We start from the raw sequence: 14,449 nt of genomic DNA on the forward strand, positions 1-14,449 counted from the left end.
CTTGAAAAGTAATCATTTTTGAGAAAAATGTTTTATACAGTTGTAGGATTGAAAATGGTCTATTGACTGACCTTATCAATTTAATCTTGGATGGTGCCACCAAGGTCAAGTCAAGGTCAAATCGATTTTTTTTAAACGAAACATCCTATTTTTGATTTTAGAATGTAATAGCTGAGGTCGGGAGCTTTCCAAAACACTATAATAAAGCCTCTGTTTAATCAGTATTTTTCAAATTATGAGAGTTGAAAGTTACGGAACCGCCGGCATTAGCATTATCTAAGGTATTACGTAGAGATTGCCCGATTGAATTTATGAGTCATGTATGTGCCCGCGAATGTCTGTATCTCTATCTTCTCCTCCCTCCTACCCTTTTCTTCTCCTTCCCCCCTTTCTTCCTACTCCTTTCCATCCCCTCTCCCTCCTGCCCACCCTTTCAACAAAGCTGGAGACTACATAAGCTAGAGATCTCTCCTGTCAATTTCACTCTTTCAGTGACCTGCGATTGAGAAGGTATACTTTTTCGTGATACTCCGTTCTGAAATTGCTTATCGCCACATAGTTATTTTTGTTTATAAAGTATTTATAATATTTAAAATACTTTATAATGCTTACTGAACAGGAGGAGTGTTTCGCCACCGCTGGATATCGTGGAATAATGATTGCTACGGATTAAATGAACTGACACCTTTATTACAAGAAGTAGAGGAACGGAATTATAACGGAATTATATCCGCCATTACCAGAAAACGTATATAATAACCTCTCCTCTTCGTAGGTAGCGCCGCCGTGACCCTTCGTACTTCTAACGAAAGCGCCGGGAGAAGAGCGCGGCAAATTAAGCAATACATTCAGTCGATAAACAAGAACGCGCGAACAGGAGTGTATATCCCTTTTAATGATGCGAGGATGGGGTGATCGTAGGTCTTACGCACATGTGACAGAACTTTTTCTGATTGAACTGAATTTGGCTTTTCTTAGAGCTCTACTAAAATTTTTTTTAGTTTCCTTATACTCATTGATTCTCTGTTCCGCTTCAGCCAGGTCTTCCGGGTTTTCATGTCTGCGAGCCCTTTTCATTTTCCTCCTAGCTCTTGTGGAGGCGTCTCGTAATAACGCGAGATCTTCGCTCCAACATGGCATGGCTCTACGTGACCTTGGTGTTGATCTGGGCATGGCAGTGTCGCATGCCTCCGTGACGATTCTTTGTAATTTGATCGCCTTCATTTCCACATCCTGTTGTTGTGCGATATCACCCTTGCCCCACGATCCGGCTAATATTGCAGCTCTGAGTAAGTCTTCGTCTAGTTTCTTCAAAGACCATCTCTTAGGTCTGGGTATCAGTTCCTTTCTGGTCTGTGAACTCGTTTTGCCAATAATGATCTCTATGTATCTGTGGTCCGAGGCGCTTTCCATCATAGATACTTCCCAATTTATTACTCTAGCCGCGGCTGGGCGATTTGCAAATGTGATGTCTACGATAGACTCACCGGTACTGCGGACACATGTACTTCGTTCACCAGAATTGAGGCATATCAGCCCCATATTACTTACCCAGTTTGTAAGGAATATCCCTCTTGGATTTGTCACTGGGGATTCCCACATTTCAGTCTTAGCGTTGAAGTCTCCTCCCATAATAATGGGTTTATTATGATGAAATAGAACACATCTTTCTACTTCTTCCATTGCTCTTTCTACTTCTGAAGTTTCGATGTTAGGAGATAGGTAAACTCCGATTATTATCATGTCGCCCCACTTGACTATTACGTGATGTCGTCCTCTTTCAATTGGTACGCATGGGAGAGAGTTCTCTGACCTTCTCCACGTAATCGTAATTGTTTTTTCCTCATTGGCGTACCACAGAGGATGATCCCTCGGTATGGCATATGGCTCCGAGACGATTGCGACCGCAAAGTCACCCTCTGCCATACGTTGGAGCATAAGGTCGTGTCCATCCCTCGCGTGGTTAATATTAATTTGAAGGAGTTTATTGTGCATTTTCCTTTGTAGAATCTGTCTTCCTTGTTTGTTCTGGTTCCTGCATCCACGCCTCTCCATCAACGGGCCATTCCATTGGCAAGGTATCATCCATTGTAGTAATGTCAACCTCCATTGGAGACGACGATGCAACCTCTACCATTTTAGCTATTGCTGGCATATTTAAGCTACATTTAGCCATTTGTCTGGCTACACTGCCCTCTCTTATATTCCTAGCTTGAGGGACTCCTTTGAGGGTCCTGGTATTGTAGGATCCACCTCCATGTTGTCTGGCGTAGAAGTGATACGATTGCCTTCGTTTGTTCCACCGAGACGTGCTGGTGTTCCTTTTTCGATCCTTAGTTTGTGCCGGACCTCCCAATCTGTGGTCCGCTCTCCTTCCTTTGCTAGAGCATACCGCGCAATTTACCGGATTTGTACAGCTTCTAGCCGCGTGCCCTACTCCACCGCACCGGTAGCATAATGATTCGCGATCTATGTCGCTTCTACACTGGGCGCGTACATGTCCTGTTTCTAAGCATCTATAGCATTGCGAGGGTCTTTCTGGTAGAAGGTCCACTCTAACAGAGGTCCACCCTATCCTTGTTCTTGCCGTCTTTGTAATCAGTTTAGCTGCTGTGAGGGGACATCTTATTATTGATGAGCCCAAACGATCAGCGACTGGGATATTTCCCCCATTCTTATGCTATTTATATCGCATTCTCCTATTTCCGCGAATCTATTGATTACCTCCATTCTTGCGGTTGATTCTACTAAATCCCTAATACGGATATCTGCCATTTTTTCTGGCCTTGTTATCAGGACATTGTTATTATTTTGCAGCACCTCCTTCAGTTTGCCAGCGAGTTCATTGGCCTTGATTGTTCCATCTTTTCCTGGTATTTCTAATAGCAACGCCCCAGTTCGTGCTCTTTTGGGTCGGAGTTCTGGTATTCCTAATTGGTCAATATCAATCTTTTCCTTTGCCTCTTTGAGAACGTCCGCATATTGCGTTCCTTGTCGGCAGCTAATCTGTATTGCCGCTGTACGAGGTGTCCTTCTATTAACTTGAGCAGTTATTCTCTTCCTTTCAGTTCGACTTCTATCCTCTACCTTTCCTTTATCTTCTTTGTTTTTCTGTTTTTCCCGGCGACCAATTACACTGGACCAGGTTTCTTCCTTGATTGACTTGTCTGTTTCTTTGATCCGTCGCACCTCTATTCTCGATTCTGGCTCTATAACCGATATGATGCGTGGCTTTCCTGTCGTTGATGTGGTTGTCTTACTTTCCTTTTTAGGCGGTTATGGAATCTGCCACTTTTTCGCTGCTCTTCATCGATTGTACTCCTAGTCTCTTATCTAATTCTCTAGAGACTATTTCTCCGATCACTTCTGCCAAGGAACCTGAAGTAGCATTTGATCGGGAGATCGGTGCAGTGCTTCCTTTTTCCCTTTTTTCCTTCCCTTTGTGGGAAGTTACTCTTTTCTCCTTCTCTACTAGGTATTCCTTGTATATTGCTTCTTGCATTTCTGGATTTTCTTCTAATACTTTTCTTTTACCTCCTATCGCTGGTCGCCTGACCTCTGGCCATTTATCTGGGGGGTCCAGCGCCCTGTTTTTCTCTGTTTCTGAATCTGTAGAGATTGCCCTACCCTCCTGTATTCTACTTTCCGCTATTTTCCTAGCTGCCTTTTTGGGAGATTCCTGGGTGTTCTCCGTGATTCCTTCTATTTGCATTTTTTCGGTCTTTGGACTTGGCATTTTCTTTTTATTTTGAGCCATCTTTTTTTTTAGCTCGTTAATTTCTTTTAGGTATGCCTGTGCCTGTCCTTCTATTTGTAGGGCCCTTCTCGCCTCCTCTACTTCATCCTCCATCTTTTTCTTGAGGTGGTCCTTCTCTTTCCTGAGAGATCTAATTTCTTTCAGGTAATTTTCACTATCGGTTTGACCCGTTCTCTCTATTATCACTTGCATACAACCTAACGATTTGGCTGCCGCTAGTTTCAGGGACTTTTGGAACACCCCTTTCAGATTGGAAGAGGACATCGCCACTCTTACTACTTCTGTCATCTGTTCAGTGACTGTTTCCATTAGTTGTTCACCAGAGAGTTCCTCCACATTTTCTTTAACCCTTGCGATGTTAATTTTCCCTCTCTTAAATAGTTTTTCCACGTCCAGATCTCTGATGTGGAGTTCCCTTTTTATTCTCAATTCCTCTTTGAGGTCTTCTTTTTCTTTCTCAGAAATCGCCTTTCTACTTAAGTATCTTTCTTGATCCGTGGATCCCGATCTTTTTCTCCTAGGGCCAGAAATAATAGATCTCTTCTTTGGGGGTGAGTCCCCACTACCTTCCGACCCTACTGACATCATACTTTCAAATCGTGATAATGTCCTATCTGAGGCTTCATCTTCTGAGGAAATTATATCTATATCTATAGGGGCAGCCCTTCCAGTAGAGCTACTCTGACTCCTTGTCCTCGGTGTTGGTCTTTTGAAGAAGGACGATTTTCCTATCTCACTTCTTTTCAGAGAGTGTTTTTCCTCCTGACTCCTCGGGGGCCCACTTGATGTAGCGGTCTCCACGTCCATGGGTCCCTCTGTCCCTCCTGTCATAATTGCCTGTCTATCATCTCTCTCCCCTTCATGTCCTTCTTTCAGTTTATTTTTGTTGCAACTCATTTTTGAAATATACCACTCCCCACGGCGGCTATACCTTCCAGGGTGTACCCCCATCGTCCAGTTTCCCGGTACGACGCCCCGAGTTCCCACGGGGAGAAGGCGCATACCTCCGGCCCCTGGGATTTTTCATCAGGGGCTCTGGGTTCCAGCCCCTTACACACAGAGGGTTGTGTTGCGATACCATCTGCTTTCGGGGGTCCCCCGGCTCCGATACCAGGGGCACCGCTGTGGGTGGCGCCACCCGGGTGGCCTCATGGACAGCTTGGGTAACGGACGCGGCGCCCCCTCCGCACCCTCCCCGCCATGGCGACCGGCAACGTCTCACAGAGAGATTTTGCTCTCTCTGTTTAGCTATAACCACTCCCGATTCCCCGTTTCGGAATGGACGCCATCACGGGGGATCGGGCTCCTTCAATCTTTCCTCCACTCCTATGTCGTCCCACGATCGAGAGAGGCGCGGCTAGCCGAGGGTGACCTCCGAATAGCGTTCTCCGCTGCGCGGGGCGGATAAGGCCCCAGCGGCCAGCCCCCCCAGTCCCCCGGTGAACGACACATGGGTCCAGGATGCCGCGACCGCTTCGGTGTATAACCTAACTGTCGAGACATCCCGTCTAATTCTATTTCGAGACAGAATCTTCACTTGAGAAATCATTATGATCAGTTACTATATGATCTCCGTCTCCCCCCCTGACGAGGGCCGGCCCGCGCGGCGGAACGCTTATCGCCGCGCGGACCGACCCCCATCCCCTACGCGCTGTAGCACCGCCCGCGGTTAAGCGGAACGCTTAACGCCAGGCGGGCGGGCACCCGCTTCCTTCAAGGATCTTCCATGTTTTGGGGGTTCTGCGCTCCCCAAAGATATTACTCCTACTTCCTAGTTGTTATCTCCGAAGGGAGTGTTCATCCGCAACGACGAACACCCCTTCCTACGACCTATCGCTGCCCCCCGCCCGTCTAAGACGACACCAGGGGACAGCGAAAAAGCCGCACCCTGTCAGAGACGCCCCGTGTACAATGGACCGTCGTTTATGAAAAACCACGGTCCACGGGAGCAAGCCTGACAGTTGATCCATGGGTGCAATGGGGTTTCCCCCATCCATGGATCCTTCCTTTGTCGGCTTGGGGCTAAACTGGTATACCAGGCCCCGCCTGCGATAATATAATATATCGCGTCGCATCCTTTGGCTCCGGTACCGTGAGGGAACCACCCCATCCCCCCTAAGAGGGACGGGGAAGGCCCCACGCGGGCCCGGAGGCCATGGTGGAGCGTCCACCACTTTCCATCCTGGAGGGGAGCAGACCTCCCCCTTACGGTGCCAGTTCACCGGGCGTTTGCACTCAGGGTCGCCATCCCCTACCTGCACAGTGTGGGCATGTCCTTGACAGGACACGCCCACCAGGGGCCCCACTTTCGGAGAGTGAGGCCCCACCTCACTTGGGGTGACGGACCCGGTCGTACAGAGTCCCTCTATCTAACGAGGGACTCCGTACTGTGGGATGTTAGCACCCTGGTCCTCGAGGGTTCCAGGGTGAGCCCCTGTGCCACGACAAGGCCTCCCACACACGAGGGAACCTAACCTAACCTTGCAACCGCCACTCATTTTCAATGAGGTCGAATGCGTTCGTCTCAATTTGTAACAAATAACTGATAATTCACAGACGCCTAACGAAAGACGACAACTTGTCGACAATAAGGACAACCCGGAGACACCGAAGTCCAGGAAAAAGACAGAGGAGGAGCCAGCGCCACGACGCAACCAAGAAAACAAGAGCTCTCCATAATATTAGAGCCTATCCTCTTAATTTAAACACATATTTAATTTATAAGAACACAAATGTATAAAGTACACAAAAGTTTAATATTCTATATTATTATTATTATATTCAGATATATTTATCACAGTAGATTAAGATATTACAGTTATGAAAATCAATTAAAATTATTCATTTTATAATATTTCATGGTTAATTCCTGAAATTCTATTATTAATAATAATACTATTCATTACAGAGGCCTGAGATGCCATACTACTACATATTCAATAACTTGAAGCCGACAATTAGTTCGACTAACTTATTAAGAATTATTATATTAATCATATTAATTTTAACGTCAATTAGAACGTTAATTATATTCATTAATAAAGCCGTAACAACCTACGAGCATTTGGGAGCAAGATATAGCTCGATCCAGATAAATACAATTTAAACAATAAATTCCTTTTGTTCTAATACATTTGATAAACTATGTTCTATAACGGGGAAATCAAAACGAGCGCTTAAAAGCTCTGATTCAATCTTATCATTTTTGAAAAAATTAATTTCACTCAAGTTTATTATATAAACCTTATTAAAACCAGACCCCGAAACTAATAACGCAAAAGGAGCTCGTAGAGGCTTATAACAGGTTGAATATTAAAATCAACCTAATAGCGCAATATATAATGCGTGTAATAATTGAAATCTTAAATTTCAATTATTAAATAGGTGTTTTACACCTTGAAACCGAAATTTAGTACTCTAAGCTAATTTCGGGAATATTCTAATTTTTTAGAATAAATAGTTTTAAGTTAGATAGCCGTGTGACGAAGAGTAGCCGAGATAGATTCGATTCGAGCTCACGAGAGCAAAAAACGCGTTAGAAAGCGAAAACATGCGATTAACACATTTATTTATTATTATTATAATATATTAAGTTACAATTAAAATTAGTTTTGTGAGCCCGAGTCATTGGATGAAATTTCAGAGTCCTCGTACTTGAAAAAGAAAAAAAGATATTAATTTAATTTAATCATATTGTTAAGATACTAGAGATTTACTTACCTGGACGCCAAACCGGAAACAAAGTTAAAAAAGGTTAAAAATTAATAAAAAAAATGATATCCAATAGTAATAGAGTAAAATCAATCGATTCAGCAAGTTTCATGTTTGACGAAATATAATAATAATTTTTTCAATTTATTTCTTATTTTAGGGCGCAATTTTGTTATTTTAAATTAATCATTTAATAAAAGTAAATTTCTGAGTAAAAAGATCACTGAAAAGCTTCTCGACTTAATAATTTAATAAAAGAAAGAAAAATCGAACAGACGTTCAATAAATAGAAAGAATAAAATATATAATAGAAAGAGAAAAAGTTTCGACCAATAGCGAGGAGAGAAAGTTTCGACCAATAGCGAGGAGAAAAAGTTTCGACCAATAGCGAGGAGAGAAAGTCTCGACCAATAGAAAAGCTTTTCAGTGATCCGGCGGTCGCTCTACACCGACATGTCCAGCGGTTGAAGGGGATTCCCCCAACTTTATAGTCGGACACCGCTCGGTGGGGATCGAGCCGTTGGCCCGGGGAAGCACCTCGATCCGGGGAGCAGACTCGGCAGTTGCCTCTAGCCGTTCGAGTCGGGAGGACGTACTACCCGTCGCATTAAAATATTGCATAACGATTGCATAACCAGTTACGGCACTCCGCGGACGCGCGAAACACGTTTAGTTATTTTATTTAACAATATAATCATCCTGTATAATCTTTAATTTGTCGAAAAACCGATATTTTCCAAGAAAACGCGAGTTAAAGTATCGATACCGCGTTTACAGTGTAATCCGTGTAATCCGATAAATATTCTTTAATAAACATATAATTAGTGTTACTACGAACATTGGTGTGAAGTTCTTTTTCAAAAATATTCATTTCCAAGCTCACAGCAGGCGAAGGAAGGACGACCGAAGACGCGCTTAGCAACAGGCCCATCCGCCGTAAATCCAACAGCATCCTTCTCTCTAGCAGGTTAAAGGGAGTGGCGACCGTATAATCTTCACAAATACACCAAGTAGTAAGCTTATTTAACTGAATATTCGCAAAAATCGGTCACAACCTAACCTTGCAACCGCCACTCAGATTCGCTGAGGTCGATGCGAATCGCCTCAATTTTACACGAATTAAAATCAAATAATTAAACTCCACAGAGCCAAGCTGAGAGACTACTGATAACGGGAAAGCCCGGTGACCAGATCGCAGACGCGGATCAGCCGGAGGAAACATCGAAGGGAGAAGACACCACGAAGAACCCTCCCAGTCAAATAAAATCACCCCGAGTGTGAAATAACAAAGACATTCAAACGCACAAACAAAAAATGTAAATAACAAAAATAGGATTAAGCGTTTAAAATATATATAACAGTTATTAATAAATAAAAAATCTTTTATACCATATCGTAGATATAAGAAAATATTATAATAAAACATTTAACAAAATACTCTTTGACAAAAATTTATGTTAATAATACACTTTGCATTTCAGAGGCCAAAGATGCCAATAATAATATACGCGATAAAGAGCGATATTACAAGCTCAGCGGAACAAGAGATTAGCTCACTCTTCAATTCAAACATTTATTTAAAAGTCAGGTTATTTTATATCAATTGCCTTAAAACATTACAGTAGATTAAAATTAGTCGCAACCTCATTAGAGCTAAATAGAGCCGTCAGGAGCTCAATTCATTAAATATAAATTTTACACTTCTAAAAGCGTCAACACATGAAATAATAACTAAAATACATAAAGGTTCGAAAACTGGTTTATTCACATTAAATACATTAGAAACAGTCATTCAGACTTATTTTGATTTTTGACATATATAAAATCATAATTATTACATAAAGAACCTAATAACAATGTGTTGCGGTTAAAACAACTCATTAAGAGCTATAAAAGCTCATGAGTTGATTAAATTTCCATTACGAGGTCATTAGTACCCGTAATGAGAGATAAACCTTCGAAAAAAGGTCGAAGGAGGTGTTAAATACACCTATTGTCTATTAGAGACACTTAAATTCCCTAATGGAATTTATTCACGTCTTTGAGACGTGTTAAATGTAATAATCTCGTGAAAAATGGAATAGCGAGACGAAAGAGACTCTTAGTGAGCTCTCTAGATGCGGAAGCGGGTCAGAGATAAAAGTAGCTTCGCGCGGGTATTCACTAAAGATTAGAATTCCTGCGGAAAGAGAATGAGAAAATTAATTGAGAAGTTTTTGTTTTATTTGTTATATTTATATTTTATACTTACCATATTATTGCGTAGAAATAAGTTAGCCGTTATAAGTCAGCCGTTATCCGTATAATCTATGTGAGCTTGAGTCATTGACGAATCACCAGGGAAATTTGCCAAGTACCTGAAAGAAAAAGAAAAATTAAATTTTAGTTACTTTTGAAAAAAGGTATTTACTCAGATATATCAATTATGAGATGTAAGAATAGTTTAATAAAAGACAGAAATGTTATATAAAGTAAGAAATACGAGCGTACGTACAAGTCGCTAATCGATTCTCATGTTCGATTTAATTCTCTAATAATATATTTTATTTTGTATTTAAAACAGGTCGCATTTATGTAAGATTAATTTTAAGTTAAGTTAAAGAGAGTAAATATCTTAAAGAAGTGCTTATTTAGAATCTCCGAGTTAAGTAAAATATATATATCACAGCTCAAACAGCTGATCGAGATAAAACTTGAAATAATTTCATAAAAGGAATTTTCCGAATAAAGTAAAGGGGAGATTCTAAGTAAGCGCGGCACTGAGTCCCTTCCTCCCAAAGAGAAAGGCAATCCGGCCGCTCGAAGGACGAATCTCGTGATTGGTCGGAGACAGTTGGAGGGGATGAAGATGCCAAGGTGGCCGACTCCCTCGAGAAGAAGGAACACGCCACCAGTCGCTCTTGGCCGTCCATTTTGCACAGACGTGTTCACGCGTGTGTCGTCGCGTGATATTGCGTCATCCTGACGTAATACGTTATAGAGGACTCCGCGGACGCGCGTTACATGTTAAATAGTTTAACTAACAATAATTAAAGATCCCTGAACAATAATTAATCCTCGATTTATTTTATTTTAAGAGAAATAGCGTCCGGAAAAGTGCGTCGCGTCTCTACGCGTTCCGAGTGCGCGAAACAATGTACAATTGCTTTATTAATTAAATTACATTATTATTAATCGTGTGTGTTAATCGAATTACTGCGGAAATCCCAGCCAAAGTTCCAACAGGGTGAGAGAGGATCCCAGACGCTACATCGCAGAGGACATCCACCGCTGGCGACGGAACGGCTCTTCCTTCTTCGTTGGAGGTCAAACGAAGTGGTATTCTTAATAGAATACGAGGTGTGATCAAAAAGTAAGGTGACTTTTTGAATTTCGCGCGCTCTGTACACTCTAATTTAAAAAATTTTTTTTTGTTGTGTTGGTACACTCGTCACGATCATATGTTCACAGTTTTGACTATATAGCATGTTTTGTTTTTATGTGAGAGGCATAAAGGTTAGACTCGTGTTTGCGTGCTCGGCGATTTTTTGCTTTTGAAAATAATGGAGCAGAGAGTTTGTATTAATTTTTGTGTAAAAAATGGTATTAAGTGTTCAAAAACTCTTGAAATGTTGACAGTGGCGTACGGTGAGTCAACTTTGAGCAAAAAAAATGTTTATAAATGGTATAAGTTATTCCAAGAGGGCCGAGAAAATGTTAACGATGAACCTCGCTCTGGACGCCCCAGCACGTCAAAAACCGACGAAAATGTTCAGGAAGTGAAAGAAATTGTGTTGAAAAATCGTCGAATCACGATTAGAGAAATAGTTGATGATCTTAACATATCGTTTGGCTCATGCCAATCAATTTTAACGGATGTTTTGGGTATGACACGTGTGTCAGCGAAATTCGTTCCAAAACTGCTTAATTTGGATCAGAAGCAGTGTCGCATGAACATCGCCCAAGACATGTTGAACGACGTCAATGATGATCCTGATCTGCTCAAAAGGGTTATAACTGGTGACGAAACATGGGTATATGGTTATGACGTCGAAACCAAAGCTCAATCATCCCAGTGGAAGAGCCCAGGAGAGCCAAGACCGAAAAAGGCACGCCAAGTTCGTTCGAATGTGAAGGTTTTGCTCACAGTTTTTTTTGATTACCATGGCGTTGTGCATCAAGAATTCCTACCACAAGGTCGTACGGTAAACAAGGAGTATTACCTTGAGGTTATGCGGCGTTTGCGTGAATCAATAAGAAAAAAACGTCCGGAAGTGTGGAAAGAAAATTCATGGATTCTGCACCATGATAATGCACCTGCGCACACGTCGTTACTAGTGAGTAGTTTTTTGGCCAAAAACAATACTATCATCATGCCTCAGCCACCGTATTCACCAGACTTGGCCCCCTGTGACTTTTTCCTCTTCCCAAAATTGAAAAGGCCCATGAAAGGACGAAGATTTGCGACGATTGAGGAGATTAAGGCTGCATCGCTGGAGGAGCTCAAGGCAATACCCAAAAGTGCATTTCAGAAGTGTTTTGACGACTGGAAAAAGCGCTGGCACAAGTGCATTGTATCAGAGGGGGATTATTTTGAAGGGGATAACATAATTTTGGATGAATAAATGAATATTTTTTTATAAAAATGAAAAGTCACCTTACTTTTTGATCACACCTCGTATATAACAAGTAGTAAGCATATTGAACGTAAAAACACACTCAAGCCGGTCACAACCTAACTTTCTCGACCTAATTTCGTTGACCTAACTTCGTCGGACCATCGTCGTCGACTGGACCAAAATTCATATAAGTTCCGGAAGTGACCCAAAATTTGTCAAAGTCCCGACAGTAACGCTCGGGTGTTCTGGCCAGAACACTAAGCCGGCCAGAACACTAAAGACACTCGACTGGGGCATAGTGATGAGAGTCGGAAAAAATATAAAAAAATTTCTTACGTGTCTATTTTGACTTTATACGTCGATCGGGACACTTTTTAAATTTTCTCAGTTCAACCGAAAAACTTGGAAAAATTTCGAAAAAAAAAATTTTTTTTTTCGCCCAATTTGACGTGACCAAAATCCACAACTTTTTACGACCATAGGTAGTCAGATTTTTTTCGAAAAAAAAAAAAAAATAAACTTTTGGGTGGGGGAACCTTGAGATCTCGAGAGGAACAACTTTACCCCTCATGACCATCCACCCCCCGGCCCTCATTCCGCCCTAAAACCCCGGTTTGAAGGTTCTTCGGATTTTCCAAAAACTCCCAAGCCCAAACGGTGAGAGATAGATGGGTAGTCCATGAGGTCAATCTTCTTGTCTCGGGACCTACTTCAAGTAAAATTGTCAGCGGTCCAAAATTCCAAAATTTTTTTTCAACTTGACCCTTCAGAGCCCTCTATCTGCCGAACGGTGAGTCCTAGGGCAAAAGTGTATCCTACCTTTTGTGTTTGGCTCGTCGAGATCTATAAGATAGCATGTCCAGAATTATCAATTTCCGACATTTTTGACCCTATCCCCACTTTCCAAAAACTCCCTAGGCCAAACGGTGGGGGGGGAGGGGGGGATACCCCCACGGCTGGGTCGCACATTGGATGGACTATCCATAAAAATTGCTAACTCAATTTAAAAAAGTGTACAAACCCCTATACCCTACCCTTACTACTCGACCACACACACCTGGACGAAATGGTAGCGATCCGGGAAGGACGAAAATGGCAAAGGGGCATCCTCACGCAAATCAGAGGAGACGGAACAGCTGTGGTCGCCCTGAGAGACTGGGGGCGCATCATCGAACGCCCCTGTTACGATCTTTACATCCTTGAAGACAAGTTCCGCCAGTTAGAATGGCAAACAATCCCTTGCGCGCTTGCCCACACGGGACCCGACCCTGCAAAAAAGAAGTGGTCTCGACGAACAAGACAGCTGACTCAATTTTTAATGGAGCGACACGAAGGTTGGATCAGCATCGTAGGAGACATAAACTGCGCTCGTGAAACTGGAAATGAGAAACGAATGCGGCAGAGAAGCGAAGAATGTTAGAGACATTTTGATATATTTAGGTCATGCTCAGCGTAGTGAGAAAATATTAGTACCTGTACTCCCCTCTATTGAGTCAGTTATAGCAAGGGAAAATTAGAATTAAGTTACCGACGAACTATTAGGAACTTACGTATACGCATATCTACCCGATGTTCCATACTTAACCTAAAAATTTATTTGTAATCTTATAAAAAAAAAATTTATATATACATAATATATAATCCTTATAACACAATAATAAAATTGAGTATAAAATAGAGTTACAATATCATAAAATTTATAAGAGTGTAAAACCTATTTCTTCAAAAACGAGAATAAATATGTACACATTTTCTTTTAAGGAACGAACGCTTAAAGAGTTACTGAGAATATGTAACATTATTGTTCTTTCTTACTCTCCTTTCGAGGGGAAGAAAAAAAGGGGGGAGGTCTGATCTAAACGCGAAGGAGCGAAAAGGAAATTTTATTATAATCGTTCCTTCGTGTTCTTCCTTGACAGAGATTGTTACGGGCATACACACAAATTAACGAATGCAATAAAATAATGACGCCTGTTAAAATCAGACTCCCTACGAAATAAATAAATAAAAGGAGTACGAAGGAATGGAGGAAGGGGTATGGTGGTCGCCTCACCATTCCTTCCTGCTTCTTACCCAAAGAAAGATAGAATATACATATATAGTCGTATCCGAAATAATTTATCAAATAATTAAGGAGACAAAAGGAGTACGAAGGAATATAGGAGAAGATTATGGTGGTCGCCTCATCATTCCTTCCTGCTTCTTACTCAAAGAAAAATAGAATATATACATAGTCGTAAGTAAATAATTAACAAAACAAAAGGAGTACGAAGGAATATAGAAGGGGATTTTGAAGATCGCCTCATCGTTCCTTCCTGCTTCTTACCAAAGGAAGAAGAGAGGGGGGGGGGGGCAATAGCTGCTTCTTTGGCAACCACAGAAG

At 41.8% G+C, this 14,449-nt stretch overlaps 1 protein-coding gene across 1 annotated transcript; it reads right to left on the reverse strand.

Annotated features, from left to right (window-relative positions):
- Positions 1-924: 924 nt before the first annotated feature.
- LOC108729318 (uncharacterized) lies at positions 925-1,926 on the reverse strand. Its single transcript, XM_018458379.1, has one exon. The coding sequence runs from the start codon at positions 1,924-1,926 to the stop codon at positions 925-927; it is 1,002 nt and encodes a 333-aa protein (XP_018313881.1).
- Between the last annotated feature and the right edge of the window lie 12,523 nt (positions 1,927-14,449).

Source organism: Mycetomoellerius zeteki, unplaced genomic scaffold, assembly GCF_001594055.1.
Source record: "Mycetomoellerius zeteki isolate Tzet28-1 unplaced genomic scaffold, Tzet1.0 scaffold728, whole genome shotgun sequence".
Classification (NCBI taxonomy): domain Eukaryota; kingdom Metazoa; phylum Arthropoda; class Insecta; order Hymenoptera; family Formicidae; genus Mycetomoellerius; species Mycetomoellerius zeteki.